The sequence below is a fragment of the Tachysurus vachellii genome, chromosome 9 (assembly GCF_030014155.1).
Source record: "Tachysurus vachellii isolate PV-2020 chromosome 9, HZAU_Pvac_v1, whole genome shotgun sequence".
NCBI classification, from domain to species: domain Eukaryota; kingdom Metazoa; phylum Chordata; class Actinopteri; order Siluriformes; family Bagridae; genus Tachysurus; species Tachysurus vachellii.
This window is the reverse complement of record NC_083468.1, coordinates 4,702,808-4,728,368: the sequence shown is the minus strand read 5'-3', so window position 1 is coordinate 4,728,368 and position 25,561 is coordinate 4,702,808. Positions and strand designations below refer to the sequence as shown.

The 25,561-nt window shown below is 39.3% G+C and overlaps 1 protein-coding gene across 2 annotated transcripts in view; it reads right to left on the bottom strand.

The window, feature by feature from the left end:
- The window catches only part of cd276 (CD276 molecule), a 109,082-nt gene that overhangs the window by 36,081 nt on the left and 47,440 nt on the right, over positions 1 to 25,561 (bottom strand). For both annotated transcript variants that reach the window (XM_060877436.1, XM_060877434.1), the window contains exon 5: positions 1,600 to 1,734. In XM_060877436.1, coding sequence (XP_060733419.1) covers positions 1,600 to 1,734 — 135 coding nt within the window. The remainder of the gene's footprint in view (positions 1 to 1,599; positions 1,735 to 25,561) is intronic.

The window sequence follows — 25,561 nt, the reverse complement described above, 5'->3', positions numbered from 1 at the left end:
GCATTTTGTGGTTTTCATTATGATTTCACTTTTACTAAACCATTAAAATGTTATAATGTTTCTTGTTAATAACAATCTGGATAAGAGGTTTCAATGCTTCAACTTCACCTGACTAAAGGCTGAAGTGTAATATATATCCACATGGACAAGTAATAATACACACATTCATAGACTCTGGTTTGGTTTTGATTTGGTTTATTTAGTCTTGTTCATTCTGGATTAGGTTTGTTTTGCTGAATTTTGTTCAACCCTTTTAACCAGTACACTGGCATTCCATTCCACTGGCAGAACAGAAATCGACTTATCAGTCATTTGTATAAAGAAATTAATTATTTGTCTGATATAAAATTAGTCAGGACACTGTTAGCTTTCGGTTCAGACGACTAATTTGTTTGTTTTTTTGGGAATTAGTATCGACTAAGGGGGGGCATGGTGGCTTAGTGGTTAGCACTTTCGCCTCACACCTCCAGGGTTGGGGGTTCGATTCCCGCCTCCGCCTTGTGTGTGTGGAGTTTGCATGTTCTCCCCGTGCCTCGGGGGTTTCCTCCGGGTACTCCGGTTTCCTCCCCTGGTCCAAAGACATGCATGGTAGGTTGATTGGCATCTCTGGAAAATTGTCCGTAGTGTGTGATTGCGTGAGTGAATGAGAGTGTGTGTGTGCCCTATGATGGGTTGGCACTCCGTCCAGGGTGGTAGGCACAGGCTCCCTGTGACCCGAGGTAGTTTGGATAAGCGGTAGAAAATGAGTGAGTGAGTAGTATCGACTAAGTTCATTAGAAATACAAGGTAAAAATAAAAATGGATTAGAATGGGATTTCTTAAAAACTGCCATGTGTACATTCTTGTTTAAAATTCTGTTTTGCATAATTAAGAATAATTTTGTCTGATCTTATGCTAGTTTAGTGTATGCTAGTTTTGTCTTATCTTTAGTGATCTGTACCGGTATTACCTTCGGGTTTGATCATTTCAGTATCACACATGCAGCTTAAGCCCTAAGACCTAGATTATTACTAGTACACTACTATTAATGCATGGTATAAGAATTCCCTTGAGCATTGTCTGTTTTTCTCGTATTCTCCTTGTCCTCCTTGTAGGATACTTTGTCCCTGTTAGTCCAAGTACTCAAAGCTAACGCTGTCTGAAAATCAAACAGTTTGGGCTCCCAAGTGGTGCAACTCTCTAAGCCTTCAGCCTTTAAAAGGGAGATTTGATTGCGAGTTTGATTGCGAATCCCAACAATTCCACAGCCATTCATGGCCAAGAGGACATAACTGGCCTTCAATCTAGGTGGGAATGATAGAATCCCTCTGTTAAATGCCAATCAAGAAACGGTAGCCAAGTGCAAGCATGAGAGATATACTGTACACCCCTGGTGCTTTAAGGGGGAAAAAATTGTACTACATATCTTGTCAGTAGCTTATATGACCTGCTGAGTTGAAATCGAAAAGAGGGTTAAACAAGCTTAAAGGCTTCTCAAATCTATCTGATTGTGTCTTCAGGTTCCCTGCTGCTGATTGTACCTTCTTTTATAAAATCTAAAAAAGAACGAGTGTTCTAAAGGTTGGGATTTGGAACACAGTAAGTGAGGAGTACCCTTACCTGCTCTCATCTCTTCACAGCTCTCTTTGATTTTCCTGTGGCACACAGCAGCCAAGGCAATGAGGAGACCAAGCAAACAGACCGCCAGACCAATCGTTACCCACATAGCCACTTGAGGAAATACCGGTGCTTGGGCTACAGAGACAGAGAGAGGGAGACAGAGAGAGAGAGAGAGAGAGAGAGAGAGAGAGAGAGAGAGAGAGAGAGAGAGAGAGAGAGAGAGAGAGAGAGAGAGACTTTATCAGCATTATATCTAATTCATCTCATCACATTTACATTCATTCTTTTCCATTTCCTATCACCAAAGGACGTGACTACTGTACTATAGTCTTAATCCTCGATGACGGATGACGGATGAACACGGGACAGTCTTTATGATTACAGGAGCAGTTCTTAGGAACAAATCTTGGATAAAGACGTGGAAATCTCGTTAGACATATGGGAACATCCACAGCAGCAAAATGTAACCTGATAAAGCAAAAGTTGAAGTATGAGGTCAGTAGCAATATAATATAGCAGAAAAGCAAGAAATAGTAATAACAAAAATAAGAGCTTGATGCCAAGGGTATCACACTGAGATACCCACACTGTCAAGTGAAGTAGTGAAAGCTCACTGGTTAAGATGTTCTACTGATCAGAAGGTTGTGAGTTTAAATCCCAGTACTGAGCTGCAAGCTGCAATTTCTGGTCCCTAGATCAAGGCCATTAATGCTCAATTGGATAGAAGCCAAATGTTGTTAATGTAATATGATGATGTCTGCCAAATGCTATGAATGTCAACAAACTTGCCCCTTGGATCAAAAAGGTTCCGTGAATTTGCTCAATTCAGATGTGTAGTTTAAAGTTCCACCTGATTGAACTGACTAACGTTTAGAATCCCTGCATAAAATCATACACCGAGCTAACACCTAAAACGAGAATCAAACCAATGATGCCGGTGTTTTATGCATGTTTTAATCGCCTAAATGTCATCCTGTATTATACAGTAGATCTCCTCTGTGCCCAACATCGTTGTGAGGTTTCACGATGTATCTGGTCTTATGTGAATACTACGTGAATTGATCACACTCACTCTACGTCGTTCAGTCGAGTCATTAGAAATGAAGCTAAAATGAAGTTCAGTAGAGAAACATAGTATTTTGTATAACTATCTGTAAGATGGATCCAGACTGAACATAATGTACCTTTATTACCATTGCTCTGGTCAGCCACAAACCGTTTCAACGGCATCTTTCAAACATCATTCTGTAGCCCTGCAGACGTTCCGGTCCCTCAAGCTGGATGGCAATGAAATCGACTACAAGCCGGAGTTTGTATCGTGTAGTGGCCGATCGCTTGTGTCAGTTTTGTTGGTGTATGTGCGCATTAGCGTCTGAAATCTCCATCATCAATTTACTTTGATGGATCCAGACTGAATGTAACGCACCTCTCTGACCATTGCTCCGGTCAGCCACAAACCATTTAAATGGCATCTTTATAAGTATGTAGCCGTGCAGACGTCCCGGTCCCTTAGATTGGCTTTTAATGAAGCTGACTACACATTCAGGGACACTATATTAGCAAAGTTGCACAACAAAACAACTTTTGTTATGTCGAGATCATGAGAAATTTAACTTGCGATCAAGATAAAATGAGAAAGAAAAAAAAAAAGTAATAACCCACGGTCTCTTAGGACTTCCGTAATAAAATGTTTATGCGATTAATCACTTAATAAATATTTCTATAGATTGTGAACAAATTCATTGGACTTTTAAAAAGCTTTACTAAGAATGCTCCTTGTCTTCCGCGTTAATGCAAGTGTTTTCCTGAGGCAGGTGTGCGATCGATTCTCCTCAGACTTCCGAAATTCTGAGTTATGATCTCATGAAGGCCCTTTATCTCTGGCTGTCTCTGAGTGTACATGTATACGGGAGGTGGAGAGGGGGGTCAGGCATTCAGAGTGAGATGAACCTTGACTCCAAAAAAAAAGGAAAGCATAATATGAGTGACAGGACACGAACGGAGGGGAAAAAGAAACGCGGCAAAACAAACTGGTCAGCGAGACAGAGCGAGAGTTATTGCAGACTCCTCCAGATTTCCCCTGGGTATTACTGGCTGTGTGTGTTTCTGTGTGTGTGTGTGTGTATGTGTGCGTGTGTGTGTGTTGTAAGAGAGAAAATAAGATAGAGAAAGAGATAGAGAGAGAGCGAGGGAGGGAGAGAGAAATAGAAACCACACTAAATGGCTCTGTGGCCTGGACTGCAATAGAAGCACAGTATCACATCAGCGACTCTGGCTGGATAATTTCAAGACATCATTAAATGTCAGAAATGAAAGTGCAAACACAGATACAATAGCAAAACACCTGGAACCTTTCAGATGGAGCAGGATAACAGCTTGGTAACAGCTTGGTAACATGATTACCAAGAATAATGCATTTTTATTGTGTGTGTGTGTGTGTGTGTGTGTGTGTGTGTTTTAAAACAAAATATTGTTGTTCTTTGTTTCCTTAACCACTGGCACTGTATCCTATGAGAATGCAGTGACATTCAAATTCTCCTTTTTAACAAAAAAAATATGAGCAACGTGAACTGCCAAGCGACGTGACCTTCTGAGCGAGCAGGTCACCCGTTGGAAGGCAAGCGATAAAAACAAACAACTGGAAAACATTTCGTTTCTGATATTCCGATGCTACAACATAACTAAAAATAACAGCTTGTCTAGCACCGAGACATCTACTGTTACTCGATGTGACGTCTCACTTTAACTGCGGCTGCATGCTGTCAACTCACGCAAGCAGCTCTTTTCCAAAGCTGGAGCGCAAGTGAACAACCTGTTCATCGAGGTAACCCTTCATCACTACGACATTTGAATGAGATCGATACGTGATAAATGATTTTACTTCTTTCCTTTTATTGTAACACATTACAAACTACACATTAGCGTAAAGTTTGTGCTTATGAAACGTCTCCTTTTATTAAAAATAAAGGTTATTCATTATTAACAATCTTATTCACATAGTATACACATAAAAAAAAAAGCAAAAAGAAAATGTAAAAAAATCATAATAATTTCTACTATTTGTTATTATAAGATTACAAATAAACCAAATATGAGGTTATTTATTCTATTTCTAGGCATATTCTAGACTTACTCTGCCAATAAAAGAATAAGATTTCAAGCTTAAAAAATGAAACACAGTACACTGAAGCAGTTTAATTTAAATATTCGTATGTTAATAAATTTAGTAAATGATTTTTTTTGTTTGTTTGTTTGTTTTTTTCTAGAAATTGATGCACAGAATTGTCATGGACCGCTTGTACAGTTCCCTGCCAGACCACTAGAGGCAGGGTTTGTTCTATGCCTTTGTCTGTGTTTTGTGCTATGTTTTTGTTTACATGTGTGTCTTCACCTGTGCCTAACCCCGCCCAATTTACTGTTCTGTTTCCCCACCTTATGCACACCTTGATTGTCTCTACTATATTTACCTGTTGTGTTGCGGTTATCCTTTGTTGAGTCTTTGATATATTTATTTAATTATTTATTCGTAGGGGGCACGGTGGCTTAGTGGTTAGCACGTTCGCCTCACACCTCCAGGGTTGGGGTTTCGATTCCCGCCTCCACCTTGTGTGTGTGGAGTTTGCATGTTCTCCCCGTGCCTCGGGGGTTTCCTCCGGGTACTCAGGTTTACTCCCCCAGTCCAAAGACATGCATGGCAGGTTGATTGGCATCTCTGTAAAATTGTCCGTAGTGTGTGAGTGAATGAGAGTGTGTGTGCGCCCTGCGATGGGTTGGCACACCGTCCAGGGTGTATCCTGCCTTGATGCCCGATGACGCCTGAGATAGGCACAGGCTCCCCGTGACCCGAGGTAGTTCGGATAAGCGGTAGAAAATGAATGAATGAATGAATTTATTTGTATAGCCCTCTTAACAATTTAAATTGTCTCTTACAGCTTACAGAAGCATAGAGAAAGAATACAAATTTAAAATCAAAGTACTATATATAGCTAACATTTACTCATAATGATCAGACCTGAGGTGACGGTGGTAAAGAAAAACTCCCTGAGATGATATCAGGAAGAAACCTTGAGAGGAACCAGACTCAGAAGTGAACCTCATCCTTATTAGGGTGACACTGGACTGGACAGAAACATCCTTTCTACAGCATTGATTGTCGAGTGGAATTGTGCAACCTAGAGCTCCTGGGGAAATAATAGATCAGGGTAATTTCTGAGTGTGTTACAGACTTAACACTAATTCATTTCTGCAGAAGGCTTCAAATGTTCAGTGATAAAGACCAGAACACAAAGCTGACTGAGGCAGTGGCAGTTTAAACAGGGTGTGATTGTCTCCGAGTGGTTCTCTCCACAGTAGTCCCATGGGTCATGGGTTGTCCATACAGTTTTCTTTTGTTTCCTGCTGGTCCTGTCCTGTTCTACTCATTAGTCTGTTGTATCATTTATTCCCTTAGTGTTGTATAATTTATTCCCTTATTTTTGTTAATAAATTCCTGTCTTCAGTTTCCTCCTAAATTTTGGTCTCGATTCTGTACTAGGGGAAGTCGTGAGAGTTTGACTCCTAACCCTAAGGTTGTGGGTTCGAGTCTCGGGCTGGCAATACCACGACTGAGGTGCCCTTGAGCAAGGCACAGACCCCCCCAACTGCTCCCTGGGTGCCGCAGCATAAATGGCTGCCCACTGCTCCGGGTGTGTGTTCACGGTGTGTGTGTTCACTGCTGTGTGTGGTGCACTTTGGATGGGTTAAATGCGGAGAACGAATGGGTCACCATACTTAGCTGTATGTCACGTCACGTCACGTCACGTACTGTGGGCGAACTATGAGTTTCTCCGACTGGAGCCTGGGGATTGGGTCCCTCTTCTGGTGGCACCTTAAAGCTGGGAGACTTAAAACTGCTTCAGTCTTTTGCCTTTTAAACAAAAATACTTTTTACTGATCTGGCAAATAAATGAAACAAATCGTACCATTTTTCTCCTGATTGTAGGCCAAAATAAATTGCCCCTAATTTCTGTAATATAAACGCTGTAATATGGAATAACTTTCATTTTTTTTTTATATATTTTTTTAAATATTTTTTTTATTATATATTATTTTTTATTTGATTTTATTTTTTATATTTTTTATATTATATATTTTTTTGATATTAAGCAAAAAAAAAAATTATTTATTTTTTTTTTTTTTTAATGTTTTTTGATGATTAAAAATGAAAGCTGCAGCTTTATACTGATTTATTTGTTTAGTATTATTTAGACCATAAGTAAACATGGGCAAATTTTACATTTTGTAATGCTGTTAAATGATATTATTAATAACTAAAAAAAAATTTTAAAAAATCTTCATTAACTCCATGTAATAAGTCAAAAGTAATGAACATAAACAAATATGTTAATTAATGGGTTATCTGTGATTAATTTGCAGAATTTAAAAGTAAGGTTGTTTATCAGCTTTGTTTTTTTTTCTCAAGATGTCATTTTCATTCATTCATTCATCTTCTACCGCTTATCCGAACTACCTCGGGTCACGGGGAGCCTGTGCCTATCTCAGGCGTCATCGGGCATCAAGGCAGGATACACCCTGGACGGAGTGCCAACCCATCGCAGGGCACACACACACACACACTCATTCACTCACGCAATCACACACTAGGGACAATTTTCCAGAGATGCCAATCAACCTACCATGCATGTCTTTGGACCGGGGGAGGAAACCGGAGTACCCGGAGGAAACCCCCGAGGCACGGGGAGAACATGCAAACTCCACACACACAAGGTGGAGGCGGGAATCGAACCCCGACCCTGGAGGTGTGAGGCGAACGTGCTAACCACTAAGCCACCGTGCCCCCCAGATGTCATTTTATTCATGCTAATTTATTCAGGCTTGTTTTGAGTCACACAGTAGATGGAATAACAATTAGTAAAGTATGTTTTTATTATTTAGTTAACATTTTACCAATCAACATTACAAAGTACTTTGGAAGCAATGCCTTTGGTTTATTCCTAATGAAGTTTTCAGGAACTAATATTAATTAAGGAAAAATATTTATTCATTCATTCATCTTCTACCGCTTATCCGAACTACCTCGGGTCACGGGGCGTCATCGGGCATCAAGGTGGGATACACCCTGGACAGAGTGCCAACCCATCGCAGGGCTCACACACACACTCTCATTCACTCACGCAATCACACACTACGGACAATTTTTTCCAGAGATGCCAATCATGTACTCATCTCTCCCCACCTATCCCTATCTGAACCTATTTGAACTTTTGTAGAATTTTGTAATATTTTGTACAAATTAGTTTTTTTCTTTCTACCAAAAGAATTTCAACGTATCAACAATCGCATACGTTTTTTAATCCGCTTCTGCGGGGCGTCCGCTATACGTCCGCTATAAGTCACTGTGTTGTTGCTATAGAAACAGTGTAAGAATGACAATATAATAACAAACCTTAAAAATAGAGAAAAAAACTTTTCAGACTAATCAGAATCGAGAATTCAACTGTCATTATCCGTCAGTATGGGTTTGTATCCAGACTCGTTCTCTTTTATGTTACAGATATCTAATCTCAAGACTAAATCAAAGCAAATCATCTGTTTTAAGAGCAACTTTAATAGCAAGCCGGTGAACAGATAATGAGCTGCTCCGTTCCCTATAATCCCCATAGAGTCCAAATAACCAGTTATAATTAAGGGATATGTGCTTTTACCTTCCTTCTCTAAGGAAGCGGTAATTGCCAATGCAGAAATCAATATGACACCTGCTTCTCTATTAATGTCCTGAAGAGACCTCTGTGTAAATATCTCAGAGTAAGAGGAAAGAAAAAGCATCAATAGTATCTTGCCGAGTACACGTTATAATTTTTTTTTTTACTTCTCCTGGATCATAACCGAACAGGACATGGCTCCGATGCGATGAGTCAAGCGCAACAGCAAAGAAATAGAAAAAATAAACAAATAATAACATACAAATAAAAAAGGATGAAATGCCAGAACATTCTGGACCACCTGAGATAAGAGGGTGCCAGGGCGTGTAAATGTAGGAGCTTGGAATAAGAAAACAACAGGAAATGAAAACAAGAAAGAAGAGAAAAGAAAGAAAGAAGAGAGAGAGAGAGAGAGAGAGAGAGAGAGAGAGAGAGAGAGAGGTTAAAAGAGAGATAGTGGAATAAATGAATGTGGTACGGGATGCAGTGGCTGAGCCGTACATCTTCCCCCTTGTCCTGCTTCTTCTCCCTCTCTTCATCTCTTCTCTCTCGCTCTGCTATCTCTCCCTCCGACTGATAAAGATAAATGTTGTGGAGGCCTATCATTTCTGCACCGTGCCCCTGAGGCCTGCAGCGTCATATTGCTCTCTTTCGCTTGTTTGATGATGTGATTTTGTTTCCACACTGCAATAGATTTGTCCCTAATGGCTCTATTTACCCATGATCCACCTTAGCGCCTTTCTACAGCCCCTTACTCATCCCTTGCTCTTTCTCTCCATCTCTTTGTCTCTTTCTCTCCGCTTGCGACTTAGTGCTTGGTTTGTTATTTTCTCTTTCCACTGCAATATTCAACCTTGTTCTCTATGGAGGTCAGATTGACCCAGGTCATCTCTATTGATTTTACAACAAACATCAATATAACATTTTTGCTTTTAAACCGATATTATTTTGCCTAAATTGAAATTCTAGACAGTGGTTCTAAAAAAACAGTCTTGCTAAAGTAAGTGTTACTTTTCTACAACAGAAGCTCAGACAATCTCGTGCAGTAGACACTTCATATAACCCCACAAAAGTAACACGTGTAATTGTTGACGCATTCTGTGCTGAGATTTTTATTTCACTTTCGAATCTTCAACGAATCTTCAGTGTCGGGCGTAAAGCCGTCTTCGGGACCGAAGTCTTTGCACTTTCTCAGTAGCATGACAAACTCATTTCTCTAATTTATACCACAAGCAAGAAAAAAAATCGATTTTGTTGAAGTTCAACATTTTTGTTTCCTCTATTTCTTCTTTCAATCCCTAATCCACCAACACCAACTAGCTCTCCCATGTCATTCAGCAGCTACCAACCATTGAGGATGAAGGCTAACACATACTTCCTGCAGCACAAGAATCCATCTGCTACTGCTGCATCACAGGGCAGTGTAGCACACAGAGAAAATCACTGTTTTCCCTCTTCCACATACATGAACTCACAGATTTCTACAAATCTCTGACAATGTGTTTTCTGTTGCACCACTCAGAAGCAGAATGTCCCTCAAAAAAAAAAAAAAATGGCTGTGTGAGTTTCTTTCTATTCAATTTCAACTTCAACTTTATTCATTTATATAGCACATTTTACTGCAATTTCAATCAAAAGTGCTGCACAATATTACAAAAAGCATAAAGCAATATATATCAGACCGATTATAACAAAGGAAATTAAAACAGATGTAAAATAATATACATAAAAGGGAAAAAGATAAAATGAAATCAAATATATAAAAGCAAGGTCTCTAAACAAGGTCTATTCTCAACGAACGCTAAATTAAAAAGATAAGTTTTTAACTGAGACTTAAAACCTTCTAAACTTGAGGCCTGCCGAATGTGCAAAGGGAGGCTGTTCCACAGTTTTGGGGCGATGACCATGAAAGCTCTATCGCCCCTAGATTTTTTTGAGGAACGGGGAACTGCCAGTAGAAGTTTATCTCCTGATCTCAACGACTTGACTTGGAGCTTGGAGCGATGTTGTGAAATGCTTTAAAAACCATCAATAGAATTTTGAAATCAATTTCTATATTACTATATATTACTATTCCATATCTCATATTCTCCACTCTTGTCACACGTGTGTCCTTGGTCCTTGGGGCAGTGGTGGCTCAAGTATTTAAGGCTCTGAGATGTTGATTGGAAAGTCCGGGTTCTAGCCTCCACTGTTGGGCAATTGAGCAATCCCCTTAACGCTCCTGGAGCAGGGAGGGTTAAGGGCCTTGCTCAATTGCCCAAAAGTACATGTGGTGATAATTAAAGGCTTTTAAGCCCCAATTTCATTTCATTTATTTTTAGACTGATGATGTAATTATCTGATGATGTAATTTATAACCCAGTGGACCAGTATCAATATATTCATTGATAGAGACATAAAAAGCACTTCCTTAGATAAAGCCGTCTTATACTGTACATACCATGAACATGAACAAATTTAAATTATTTGAAGCAATAAATAAAATGTAAATCCAACAACAGAGTCCTAGTCTGATCTCCCCTTTTGTCACAGCTCTCAACTTTGGGGTAACCATGGATAATTAACTGTCCTTTTCCTCACAGGTTGCTATATGTGACACGTTCATGTTGGTTTCTTCTCCACATCAGATGGATTCAGCCATTTTTGTACACACGGGTTGCCCAGGTACTTGTTCAGTCTCTTGTCATATCAAGACTGGACTACTGAAACTCACTGCTGGCAGGTGTTGTTCTCAACCTGCATAAGTTCTCACATAACACCCCACTGATGTGCTCCCTCCACTGGCTTCTGCACGCATCAGATACAAAACACTGACGTTTTCCTACAAACACAAAAATGGACCAGCTCGCTCTTACCTCAAAGGTCTTATCACTCCTCGCACTGCACCTCGCTCCCCCAGATCTACAATCACTGCTCGACTGGTCCCACCATCTCTCTGGGTAAGAGGTAGGAATACAGCAAGACTCTTTTCTGTTCTGGCACCGAAGTGGTGGAATGAACTTCCCCTAGGGGTCCGAAGAGCTGAGTCACTGGCTATCTTCAAACAACGGGTGAAGACCTACCTCTTCCTGAAACACTTAAACTAGCACTTTTCCCTTGTTTAGGTATGTCATAAAAAACTGAACAGTTTTAGTGTTCCTAGGTCACTAATCCAATTGTTAATTGGTCTAACTAATTGGTCAGTAATCCAGTGTTAATGTATTCATCACCTTTGTACGCCGCTCTGGATAAGGGGGTCTGCCAAATGATGTAAATGTAAATGTAAATGTTAATCTAATAATAATTGAATAAAAAGGGAACAGGGACTTGAGCAGCCATCATAAAACAAGGATGCAGATTCAGAAGCCTGGTTGAAAAATGATAGTCTGGGACAAATCTGTTCATTTTTTTTTTCTTTTCAGAACAACAAGGCTCTCTTCTCACTATTTTTCAGCTATCTATCAAGCAAGAGGCAGAATAATGGCCAGGATGCAGTACTGAGTAAAATACAATATAATAACACAAGGATGTCATTGTCCCGTTTTCTGAAACTAAACCATGACATCCATCTAACTTTCGCAATTCTCCTATATTCAATTTATGTCAAGTCGTTTTGTAGATTAATTTAAAAACGAATCACTATTCCGACCAGTTCCATTAATATTAATCAGGTGAACAGTAAATTTTACTGTGTTATGAAGCATCATTTCAGAGGCATGAAAATAAATATATAAAGATGAATAAAATAAATATAATAACCAAAAAAAAAACAGCATTGTCCTCCTGGAGCTTAATGACATTTCTGGGATTATTTGCTATTATTTATTTATCCATATTTATTCTGTTCTCTTTCACCTACCCCATCGAGGGACCTCTGTGACTTCTGATTAACAATAATAAAAATAAATGCCATCACATAGACGGCGAGACAGAAATGTCAGAGGACAAGGATTAGCTGAATCAGAAAGGCTTGAGGATGGGCTATGATATGATTTCCTTCTTTTCAAGGGATTGGAATAAAGGCACTTGGAAATCATTTGAATAAAAGTTATTGGTGGGGGCACGGTGGCTTAGTGGTTAGCACATTCACCTCACACCTCCAGGGTCGGGGTTCGATTCCTGCCTCCGCCTTGTGTGTGTGGAGTTTGCATGTTCTCCCCATGCTTTGGGGGTTTCCTCCAGGTACTCCGGTTTCCTCCCCCGGTCCAAAGACATGCATGGTAGGTTGATTGGCATTTAGATCCATCACGCAATTTTCCATAGTGTGTGATTGCGTGAGTGAATGAGAGTTTGTGTGTGTGCCCTGCGATGGGTTGGCACTCCGTCCAGGGTGTATCCTGCCTTGATGCCCGATGACGCCTGAGATAGGCACAGGCTCCCCGTGACCCGAGGTAGTACGGATAAGCGGTAGAAGATGAATGAATGAATGAAAAGTTAGTGGTTCTATATGTATATATTTTACAGGAGTTTTCTTTGACTGAGAATCACAGTATACAGTAGGTTGTATGACTGTGTGTATAAGTGCGTGTTAAACACTGTAAGAATTGAAACCTTGACAAATGACAAGAGATTGAAGGCTTTATTTTTGTCTTATCAGCATCTTTGTGCAGCAACTGTCTGCTCCCCTCCCCCCCATGTTTAAATGAAAATTACTTTTGAGGCACAAAGGTAGAGGGTCGGCTTATTGAAAGTCCTGAGAGGCACATCTCTTTTTTAACTTCCTAAAAGACATGCCTCTTAAAATTGCATCATCGCCTTTATATCAGTAGCAATAGATGATGTTAAAGTCAATTCACACAGGAACACACACACACACACACACACACACAAATGCATTTACATTTATTCATCTGACAGCTGCTTTTATCCAACAAGACTTAAAAGAGAATCAAAAGCCATTGCAGGCTCAAAACTAAGTAGCTGATGGAACTTGATTAAGGTCCAACATCGGATCTATGACACTCATGTTCATGGTTGTTGCCTGCTTACGGATTTTTCTGCTATATCTGATGACTTTTTGATTCCTTTTAGTGACGTTATTTTAAGAAAAAGACCAGCACCAAATCTAGCAACTTTTAGAGCAGATGTTATTGTCTCCAGCTTACATCACAGCTGCTGGTTCTACTCACCGCCAGTGTGAAAAACAGACAGTTCCCAACAGACCAGTCATTAAACACTATCACTGATCAGCACTGTTCCTACCAGCAAAAAAAAAATCACTGATCACCACTGTTCATACAAGCAACAAACCACTAATCACCACTGTTCATACAAGCAACCAATCACTGATCAGCACTGTTCATACAAGCAACAATCACTGATCACCACTGTTCATACAAGAAACAAATCACTAACCACCACTGTCCATACAAGCAACCAATCACTGATCACCACTGTTCATACAAGCAACCAATCACTGATCACCACTGTTCATACAAGCAACCAATCACTGATCACCACTGTTCATACAAGCAACCAATCACTGATCACCACTGTTCATACAAGCAACAAACCACTGATCACCACTGTTCATACAAGCAACAAATCACTGATCACCACTGTTCATACAAGCAACCAATCACTGATCACCACTGTTCATACAAGCAACCAATCACTGATCAGCACTGTTCATACAAGCAACAATCACTGATCACCACTGTTCATACAAGAAACAAATCACTAACCACCACTGTCCATACAAGCAACCAATCACTGATCACCACTGTTCATACAAGCAACCAATCACTGATCACCACTGTTCATACAAGCAACCAATCACTGATCACCACTGTTCATACAAGCAACCAATCACTGATCACCACTGTTCATACAAGCAACAAACCACTGATCACCACTGTTCATACAAGCAACAAATCACTGATCACCACTGTTCATACAAGCAACCAATCACTGATCACCACTGTTCATACAAGCAACCAATCACAGATCACTACTGTTTATACAAGCAACCAATCACAGATCACCACTGTTCATACAAGCAACCAATCACTGATCACCACTGTTCATACAAGAAACAAATCACTAACCACCACTGTCCATACAAGCAACCAATCACTGATCACCACTGTTCATACAAGCACCCAATCACTGATCACCACTGTTCATACAAGAAACAAATCACTAACCACCACTGTCCATACAAGCAACCAATCACTGATCACCACTGTTCATACAAGCAACCAATCACTGATCACCACTGTTCATACAAGCAACCAATCACTGATCACCACTGTTCATACAAGCAACCAATCACTGATCACCACTGTTCATACAAGCAACAAACCACTGATCACCACTGTTCATACAAGCAACAAATCACTGATCACCACTGTTCATACAAGCAACCAATCACTGATCACCACTGTTCATACAAGCAACCAATCACTGATCACCACTGTTCATACAAGAAACAAATCACTAACCACCACTGTCCATACAAGCAACCAATCACTGATCACCACTGTTCATACAAGCACCCAATCACTGATCACCACTGTTCATACAAGCACCCAATCACTGATCACCACTGTTCATACAAGCAACAAATCACTGATCACCACTGTTCATACAAGCAACAAATCACTGATCACCACTGTTCCCACCAACAACCAGTCACTGATCACCACTATTCTCACCAACAACCAATCACTGATCTGTTTCTACCAATAATCACTGATCACCACTGTTCCCACTAACAAACAATCACTGATCACCATCGTTCACACCAACAACCAATCACTGATCACCTCTGTTCCCACCAACAACCAATCACTGATCTGTTTCTACCAACAATCACTGATCACCATCGTTCACACCAACAATAACCAATGGTTAATTACCATTGTTCCCACCAACAACCAATCACTGATCACCACTGTTCCTACCAACAATAACCAATAATTAAAAACCATTGTTCCCTACAAATTACTGATCATCACTATTTGTTCCCAATGACCATCAACTGACCACCATTGTTTGTTTCTTGGTGATATTTACAAGTAATAAAAGTGTGATATTCCATGGATACATGTTTCCTTTGTTCTATTTCCCAACTCCACATTACGATAAACATTTACCTTTTGACATGCATATGATCATGACATTTCAATGACTTTGTTCGACTTATAGCAACTTTTTGACCATGCATTATCTCTTTAAAGAAGTTATCAACATTTCTGTTGAACTTTCAGTCACTAATACACTAATTTTCCTATCTTTACCATAGCCTGACTTTCCTTACCACCACCATCGCCTGTTGTTGTTATTTTGTTCATAGCTGCATTTTTTTTGACATAATGAGTTATATACCTGTGTTCATAATTCAAAAAAAACATTCATTAATTGCAGCTCTGTGCTCCCCTTGCGTACTGCAAAATCATCAGTCAGCCTCAAAAGCTAGCCTGCTAGCCTCACTTGTCATAGTCAGCACGGGATGATCAGCACTGGCAGTAAATGCTGCCTAAGTGCAGCAAACCTCCTCGATCGGTTTCGGTCTCTTGTCTGTTAACCCTTAGGCTCCTGTTTAAAAGTGGGAGCATGGAGCAATATAAAACTTCATGTGCTTTAATTTCTCTAATTAACCTCATGTGGTAAATTATGCCGCAAGATATTAGAATGTTTTTGTGATACGTTTCCTGTCACTGCTTTATATATATATATATATATATATATATATATATATATATATATATATATATATATGTATATATATATATATATATATATATATATATATATTTTTTTTTTTTTTTTTTTTTTTTTAAATAAACGTTTCAATCAATTATTTATTTATTTTTATTAAAATATACATTTGTGTTTATTAAAAATTAAAACTGTTTTTTTCAGAAACCTCTTGATATGATCTGTGATATGGTATTTCTGTCATATCGCATACCCCTGCCAAGTTACATAGTTCCTAAAAGTTTACAGAAGGTCTGAGAGATGTTTCCTAAGCATCTCCTTTACCTTCTCATCTGTGGTGATCTTGAAATTTTAGCTGATGACTGTCATGCAATTTTCAAATAAACAGCTGCAATATCATTAAATTGCTTTTTATGTGCATTTTATATGCAACAAGTCAACTACTTGAAAATGAAAATATTTAATGGCTATAAAACAAGTCACAGTTAATATGGGCCATCTGCTACTTTCACATTTATATTTAGATATTAGCCCAAAAGTCTGTGAAAGACACGTCCTGGGTAGGAAGCGTGGATGTGTTTGTGTTTTCCATGTGCACCAGATGAATGGAGGTTCACTTGTAAATCAATCCTTAACAGTAGCAATAAAGCAATTTCAGTTTTTAAGTACCATAGATATACTTAAGGTACATCGCAAACATTCATTCATTTTCTACCGCTTATCCGAACTACCTCAGGTCACGGGGAGCCTGTGCCTATCTCAGGCGTCATCGGGCATCAAGGCAGGATACACCCTGGACAGAGTGCCAACCCATTGCAGGGCACACACACACTCATTCAATCACACACTACGGACAATTTTCCAGAGATGCCAGTCAACCTACCATGCATGACTTTGAACCGGGGGAGGAAACCGGAGTACCCGGAGGAAACCCCCGAGGCACGGGGAGAACATGCAAACTCCACACACACAAGGCGGAGGCGGGAATCGAACCCCCAACCCTGGAGGTGTGAGGCGAACGTGCTAACCACTAAGCCAAAGTGCCCCCCTACATCGCAAGCAGCAATTCGCCATCTTCAACCGATCAGTTACTGATCAGACTTAAATACTCATGTTAGTTATTACAGCGTCTTGAAACGCAAGGAAACGGTTTATGCTAAGCCTAAAAACCACCTGATACTATGCAGGTTATAGAACTTAAAAGAGCACTTTAACATGTAGCTGAAGTTGACCAACTCAACTTGCAGTCAGAATTTACACACCTCTGTGTTTTTTTTTTCAGTTTAGGCCACACCCACTTAGGATGTGGATAATCGGTTTGTATGTGGAGCACTGAGACAGTGGCACCGTATTACACTCCTAGTACAGTCATGGCAAAATAATAAAGGCTTATAATATCCTCATGGATAGTGAAGTGTGTAGTAGTTGAAACAAAAATTCCAGCCCAAGTCATCTCTGGTCTGTTAGTCATAAGGAAGGTTCATGTGGCTTCTAAGTAGAAGCTCATTAGATAGTTAGAACTACTCATTAGAGCGAGTCTAGTAAGGAAGGACCCTATTGCTCTTTACTGTTAGTGACAGACATCTGACTGAGTCCCTGTGGATCTACAGCACAGCAGGGACCTAGACCTGAACTGGAGATGACATGTTCCATCTTTTGTTTGTGAATGTTACACAAAAAATAATGTTTACAATGTTGTTGTTTTTTCTAACTTAGCTAACAGCAGCGTTTGAAACTACATTGGTGTTGCGTTCAGTGAGCTCTTCTCATAGTAGATAAAGCCCAAGCTCTGGAGTTGTGCACACCCCATGTGCCACTTTGTACTTTGTACAATTATCTTGTTGACGATGTCGTATTGAAATAAAAGTCCACGTTTCTAATCTTGGCCTTTCTGACCGAATAAAAAAAAAAAAACAGCTTCGTGTCATCATACCAGTGCGATTTGCAACGTGAAGTCAGGCTGCGGAACGCTCGCTGGCAATGAAGTAGCTTTCTAAATGAGCTGTATTCTATTGAGACGCGTTAGTGAGACGCGCACCGAAATGAGCATTCGAGTCAGTCTTCCTGCAGCCGCTGATTTTCAGCTTAAAGGCCAGAGTAATAGTCGCGCTCTCGACGCAGGCGTGTAAGTATGCGCCGAACTGAGCGATGCTGCATCTGCTAACAAAATAGACCAGTGTGGTAATAAAACCTGCCTCCTCACCTGTGCGTCCTAGTAAAATAATATACACAGGATAAAATCCTAAGCCTGCAATAAAGCACTCAGACATAAATTATCCTAATTAGTGAAGAAAAAAAGGACTTTTTGCTGTAATTTTTTTCTTTTTTTCCGAGGTAAAAAAAATGGACGGAGCAAGGGGTTCACAAAAACTAAGCAGAGTCGAACAGATAATTAAGAAAGTGTGGCGTACAGAGCAAGCAAGGAAAGGTTGGCTCATTAGGAGAGGGGGGTCTCGGAATGTAAGACATCGCAGCGATGAGGAAATTCTTCATCCTGGACAAGAAATAGACACAAATAAAACTCCAGCCAGGTGGAGGCTGAGATGTTTGGCTCCTGACTGACACCGGCTCCATCGCTACCGCACTGGACTATCGATTTTTTCACAGCTACTCTATTTAAGCCCTCTGCGTGTCTGTCTCTCTGTCTATCTCTATCTCTCACCCGCTCAGAGGACGGGAGAAGACGATGGAAACTTCGGCTGCTATAATCAGTTTAAAAGGTCATGCACTCTAAATTTTTAATTAGCTTTAAAACGAGAAGGCATCTCGCTGAAAGCGAGGAGGTGTAGCAGGCAATCAGGAGTGACAGCGATCAGGAGACGAAGGCTCTCTCTGATCTAACCTGATGAGGTGTCAGGCAGAAGAGGCTGATCGAAGAGAGGGAACCGAATGTGTGTGTGGTGTGAGTGCTGGATTTTTCGAGTGTCCTGCCTGAAAGTGTGACCGCTGAAGAGATGAGAAAAGTTACAGAAGTTACCTCCAACAAATACTTAGATCTTAATTAGGACGAGAGACAGATCTCTGTATAAGTCACGGACACGGTAGTGCATCTAATCCGAAAATCAGGTTGTTTTTTTAAAAAAAAAAAAAAACATGACTGGTCTATCACGTGACTCAACAAAACAAGACAAAAAAAACCTTGAGAAAAAAACAAATGATGATTCAGTATGCTTGTTTTCTCCTGATCTGAAATGATTCAGCATCAATATGAATCGATTCAGGTCTGATCCATTTAGATCCCTTTTATTATTGATTTGATTCGATTCAGGTCTGATTCTTTCAGATTCGATTCAGCATCGATGTGAATCGATTCAGATCCAATCCTTTCCGATTAGTTTCAGAACCGATACGATTCGATTCAAGTCTGATCATTATAGTCTCAGCTTAGCACCAATGGGATTAGATTCATTTCTGTACTGTATCTATCCTGCTAGAATCATTTTAGCACCGATGTGATTAAATTCAGGTCTGATTTTCAGGTTCAGTTCAGCACTGACATGATTCCGATCTGATCCTTTTAGAGATGCTGTACGACCTCGTATGTTCTGGTATTAAGCTTATTATTAGGACCAAAAATGCCTGCTTTACAAAATAGAAGATTTTCATACAGTAGTTTAATTAAATGCATGTATCTGTACATTATCCTTTAAAGATCCATCTCACATGGAAAGCTTCAAAGATGACTGGAATGTCATTTGGTGTTTGGTGTATTTTCCTAAAAAAATTTTTTTAATCCTCAGAATCGGGACTCAAGCCTCCAAGACACTTTAAACCATTTTTTTTTTCTAAGGAATATGCAAATATTATCCTAATCTTAATAGTATTTGAGCAGAGAAATCGGTTCTGCCAACTCTAATGTGCAGTGGATAAAAAAAAAGCTGAAAGCTTGCTATAAAACTGCACTCACTTGCATAAAAAAACTAGTTCTAAAGTAAGGCAAGACTATCAAAATGATCTGTATGAGTCTTAACCGTACGAGAGAAGCTGCGTGTGGTTTATAACACACACTGGAACGTGGAGCTCAAACACAGCAGGAATCTGCCACTTGCAACACAAAATCAGGGAATTAGCTCTCTTTGATTAAAACAGCTCACTGCTGTTGGTGCGCAATAAAGCCGGAGAAAAAAGTGTCTAATTAACCGGCGCTCACCATTGCATAGAAAAACCTTGACATAATGTGAAAAAGTAGGCTAAGCTATTCATTACGCCTGCATTCCCTATAAAAGAGCAAAAAAAAAAAAAAAAAAAAAAAAAAAAAAAAGAAAGAAAGAAACAAAAAACTTTGGCTATGTTAGAGCACGAGATGATGAAACCAGCTTGCAAACTGTCCTGAAAAAACAATGTGGGCGTCTAAAAATCAAGCATGCTTTAGCCTGTAAAGTGTTTATTTGACAAAACAGTTGTGGTTTTGTAAGCTTTAATGATTTAAGCTACCAGGGAGAGAGTGCTGAGGCCTAGGGGTGTGAATCTTCCTCTTCCAGAATCATTGCTGTATGTATTACACAAAATCATATCCAATAAATAAATAAATAAATAAATAGATTAAGTCATTCATTCATTCTTTAATAAAAAAAATCCACAATAAAGTGACCGTCAATATGATTCAATTTACTACTGATACGAAATGATTCAGTATCAAAATGATTCGATCGGCATTTAGATTCATTCAGATCCGATCTTTTTAGACTTGTTTCAACGTCGATAGGATTTGAATCAGGTCTGATGCTTTTAGATTCATTCATTTACACCTGGTCACTTCATGTGTGTTCTCTGATCCGATAGCTATCTGATTTGTTAAAACTGTTCCATTTACATTAGGCCACATAAATGCGTCTTGGCGAATCGGATATCGATCCGATCTTTCTACTCCCGCCCAAAATGCAAATATATTTGACCTCATTTCCGTTTCTGGCACGATACACGACTCGTGAGTCGCTTGCGAGTGACATACTTCCGTTTGGGAGGAATATAGTGCTGACGTATGTGGCTTGAACAACACATTCATTTACACCTGTCCAGTTTCATCTGAAATGCGTCCCAGACCACCTCCTGAAGTGGTTTGAACCATCGGATTTATATCTGTCTCAAAAACGTTTCGGAGGGCATTTAGACCTGGTCTTTTTACGATCGGATAGCTATCTGATCACAGAAAACGCATGAAGTGACCAGGTGTTAAAAGCCCCTTAGATTCGTTTCAGCATTGATGTGAATTAAATCAGATCTAATCCATTTAGACTTGTTTCGACATCGATATGATTCGATTCAGTGGGCACGGTGGCTTAGTGGTTAGCACCCTCACACCTCCAGGGTTGGGGGTTCGATTCCCGCCTCCGCCTTGTGTGTGTGGAGTTTGCATGTTCTCCCCGTGCCTCAGGGGTTTCCTCTGGGTACTCCGGTTTCCTCCCCTGGTGCAAAGACATGCGTGTATCCTGCCTTGATGCCTGAGATAATCATAGGCTCCCCGTGACCCGAGAATAGTTCGGATAAGCGGTAGAAAATGAATGAATGATTCGATTCAGGTCCGATTATTATAGACTCTTTTTACCACCAGTGCTATTAGATTCAGATCTGATCTTTTTTAGACTCATTTCAGCACCGATAGGATTTGAATTGTTTTGTATTGATGTGAATCAAATCATATCCGATCCTTTTAGATTCGTTTAAGCACCAGTCGATTAAATTCAGGTTTTCAGATTCAGTTCAGCATTGATATGATTCTGAACTGATTCTTTCAAAAATGCTGTGTGACCTCTGATTCCAGCTTCTTTACAAGCAGACGTGGAAAGACTTTTACTGTACTTAAGTACAACTTTGTTTTGAAAAGTGCTGAAGAGAAGAATGATGACAGGGCATTAAAAAAAACCACACACACACCTGCTTTTAAAATACATGGGAATGATGGATGTTTTAGACTGAAAATCGAGTTGCTGTGGTTTACATCACCTACATTGTGTCTTCACAGGGAGGCTGTTAGAAGAAAAAAAGAAAACAAAGCTAAGAGCGTGATCCTGCAGGCCAGCTAGTGCAAAATCTCATACATGCCGTAATAGCATGATCACAGCGTTCTATAAGAATCATATCAGCCTGTGAGATTGTGTGATCCGAGATGCAGGAAATGGAAGCTGCTAGATGCTAGAATGTGTTCATTTCTATCTGATTTAATCACAGGAGATTATTACTGATGCTGTAATGTGTGATGAGTAGAGGCAGGACACGTCTGGGTGCATGATCTGATATTAATTTAAACAGATTTTTGCTTCCTTCAACCCTGTCTTCTTTCTGTTCCTTTTTATTTCCTTCCTTCCTTCCTTCCTTCCTTCCTTCCTTCCTTCCTGCCCTTTTTCTTTCTCTGTCTTTATTCATTTTTCTTACTTGCATCCTTCCTCATTTCCGTCTTTCCTTCCATTCTTCCTTGGTTACTTTCTATTTTGTTTCTTTTGTTCATTCTTTCTTTCAGACCTTTTCTTCCGCCTTACATCCCTATGTTTCCATCATTTTATTTCCTCTTTCCTCCATCCCCATCTCTCTTCCTTCCCTTCCATCCCTCCTTAAAACCTCTATTTTTCCTTCCTTCCTTCCTTCCTTCCATCCCTCCTTAAAACATCTATTTTTCCTTCCTTCCTTCCTTCCTTCCTTCCTTCCTTCCCTCCCTTCCATCCCTCCTTAAAACCTCTATTTTTCCTTCCTTCCTTCCTTCCCTTCCATCCCTCCTTAAAACCTCTATTTTTCCTTCCTTCCTTCCTTCCTTCCTTCCTTCCTTCCTTCCCTTCCATCCCTCCTTAAAACCTCTATTTTAACTTCCTTCCTTCCTTCCTTCCTTCTTTCCTTCCTTCCTTCCTTCCCTCCTTCCTTCCCTTCCATCCCTCCTTAAAACCTCTATTTTTCCTTCCTTCCTTCCTTCCTTCCTTCCTTCCTTCCTTCCTTCCTTCCTTCCCTTCCATCCCTCCTTAAAACCTCTATTTTTCCTTCCTTCCTTCCTTCCTTCCTTCCTTCCTTCCTTTCTTCCTTCCTTCCTTCCCTCCCTTCCATCCCTCCTTAAAACCTCTATTTTTCCTTCCTTCCTTCCTTCCTTCCCTTCCATCACTCCTTAAAACCTCTATTTTTCCTTCCTTCCTTCCCTTCCATCCCTCCTTAAAACCTCTATTTTTCCTTCCTTCCTTCCTTCCTTCCTTCCTTCCTTCCTTCCTTCCTTCCTTCCTTCCTCCCTCCCTTCTTGCTTACAGTACTTCCTACTTTGTTTCTCTTCTTCAATCGGTCTTTCCCACCTTTCCTTCCTCCTTCCATCCATACTGTACTTTTCCTTTCCTTTTTCCTCCTTCCCCCTTTCTCTTCCTTTACTTCCATACTTCCTAAAACCTACTTCCATACTTCTTAAAACCTACCTCCCTCCCTCCTTCCTTTCCTTCCATACCTCCATCCATCTTTGCATGCATCCATCCATTCATTCATACATCCATCCATCCATCCATCCATTTATCCATACCAACATCCATACTACAAACACCCAACTGCACATGACATAACATAACTAAAATGACCGTAGTCTTATAAAAACATTTATTTTGTTTACTTGTGTACATACAGGTGAGTCCCAGGTATTATGATCTTTGCAATCTAAATGTAAATATAAAATATTACATCATATTTTACCTGGTGCTCTAAAACCTGGCAAAAATTGGTCTCTGGTGTTTATTTTTCTATCACTTAGTGAACAAACACAAAAAATCAAACCATCAAATGCTAAAATTATTTTCTCTATCTTCGGAATCAGGGTTTTATTTGGGTGTGTGTGTGTGTGTGTGTGTGTGTGTGTGTGTGTGTGTGTGTGTGTGTGTGTGTGTGTGTGTGGAAATCAGCACTCTTTCCATTCTCAGGTCTCTGATGTTCTGCTCTTAAGGCAGATGGATAAATCAGTTTCTCCACAGAACCATGACATCCCTCACTGGGCTGAAACCTAGAAACAAACCTCGACCATATCCACCAAAGCAAAGCAAATCATATCACGTCCATGCAAATACATTTTCTTTTCTTTTTTTTTTTCCCAAACTCGTCAGTTCAAAGAGAGAGTGCGCTGCGCTTTGATGGTGGTTCATCCACTGCAGCAGATTATGTAACGCAAGAATGTCTTGAAGAAAAACGTTCTTCTCTCACACTTTCTCTCGCAGTCTTCCTCTCAGATACTGTAGAGAGAAATCCAGAAGTCTAAATAAATTAACACGCTAAATAAGTAAAGAGAGCTTGGAGAAAAACACTAAAGAGTAAAAATATATAAATGTATAAATAAATAAATAAATAAATAAATAAATAAATAAATAAATAAATAAACAAATAAGCTAGAGTTTGAGAATTGTCTTAACAAATATATTTTTACTTCTCTCCATTTAATTAAATTTTTTTTTTATCCCTACCTACTGCATTTTTTATAGCCTTTCTATTTTTTTTAAGTAATCTCTATACAATTATCTTTTTAAAAACTTTTTTGTGCTATTGTGAAAAAAAATATAATGTTTATTTATGATATCCAATATGTATGTAATTAATTAGTTTCTATATGTGTGTGTAGTATATATACTATATAATCTCTATCTAGAGCATCCAGTATGAATGTAATAACATTTTCTTTTATTTATTTATTTGTTTGTTTGTTTGTTTATTTTTTTATTTATGTTTAAATATAAACACTATCTATTAAATCCAATGCATATATAATATTTTTTTGAATATATTCTCTATTTACTGTATTCATTGTGTATGCAATAATATTTATTTTATTTTTTAAATATAACCTTTACATACTGCATTTCTTCTGTATTTGAAAACATTATTATTATTATTTTTATTTTATTTTTTATTATTATTTTGCTGAATTTTTTTTAACTATATATTGCTAAAGGACAACAGGTACCGTTTTTATTTAGCTTTACATAATGTTGCATTTGAAACTATTTCATAAAACATCTTTTTTTTCCTTTTTATCGTCTCTTTACAGTCCTTTATTCAAGCAATGAAGTAAGTGCTGCGCTAGCTGACCTTTAGACTAGGAAATAACCTCCGGCCCCCACCGTCTGGAGACAAAATAAAAATCAACAAATAAATGCCTTCATTTTCATTGACTTTGTAAAAAAAAAAGTACTCCCAGATTTTATGGCTGTAAGTAAAATGAAGGGTTGCGTCCAACCCCGAGGACGTCCTGGTCTATTATTAGAGGTGGCAGATCAATATGGCTTGGAAGATGTTTCAGAATAAACCGACTAAAAGGACTCAGTAATGTGTGGCTGAAACTTAGAGACACTTCAAAAAGGTCTTGACCATTTCTACTGGGTTTTGTGATCTGGCACAGAATCAATACATTGAATTTAATAACGTTGGCCTTGTTTTTAAAATCGTCTCTTGATCTTTGTCTGGGAAAGTGCTTGAACAAACACTTCTGGTATTAGAACCAAAACGGCATCCCTGCTTCCTGCTCGTCCACGATGACGGATACGGAGTTATTTTACACCTGTTACAATGGAGGCAGGAAGAGAAGAGAAGAGAAGAGAAGAGAAGAGAAGAGAAGAGAAGAGAAGAGAAGAGAAGAGAAGAGAAGAGAAGAGAACTAAAAGAAAGGAAAGGAAAGA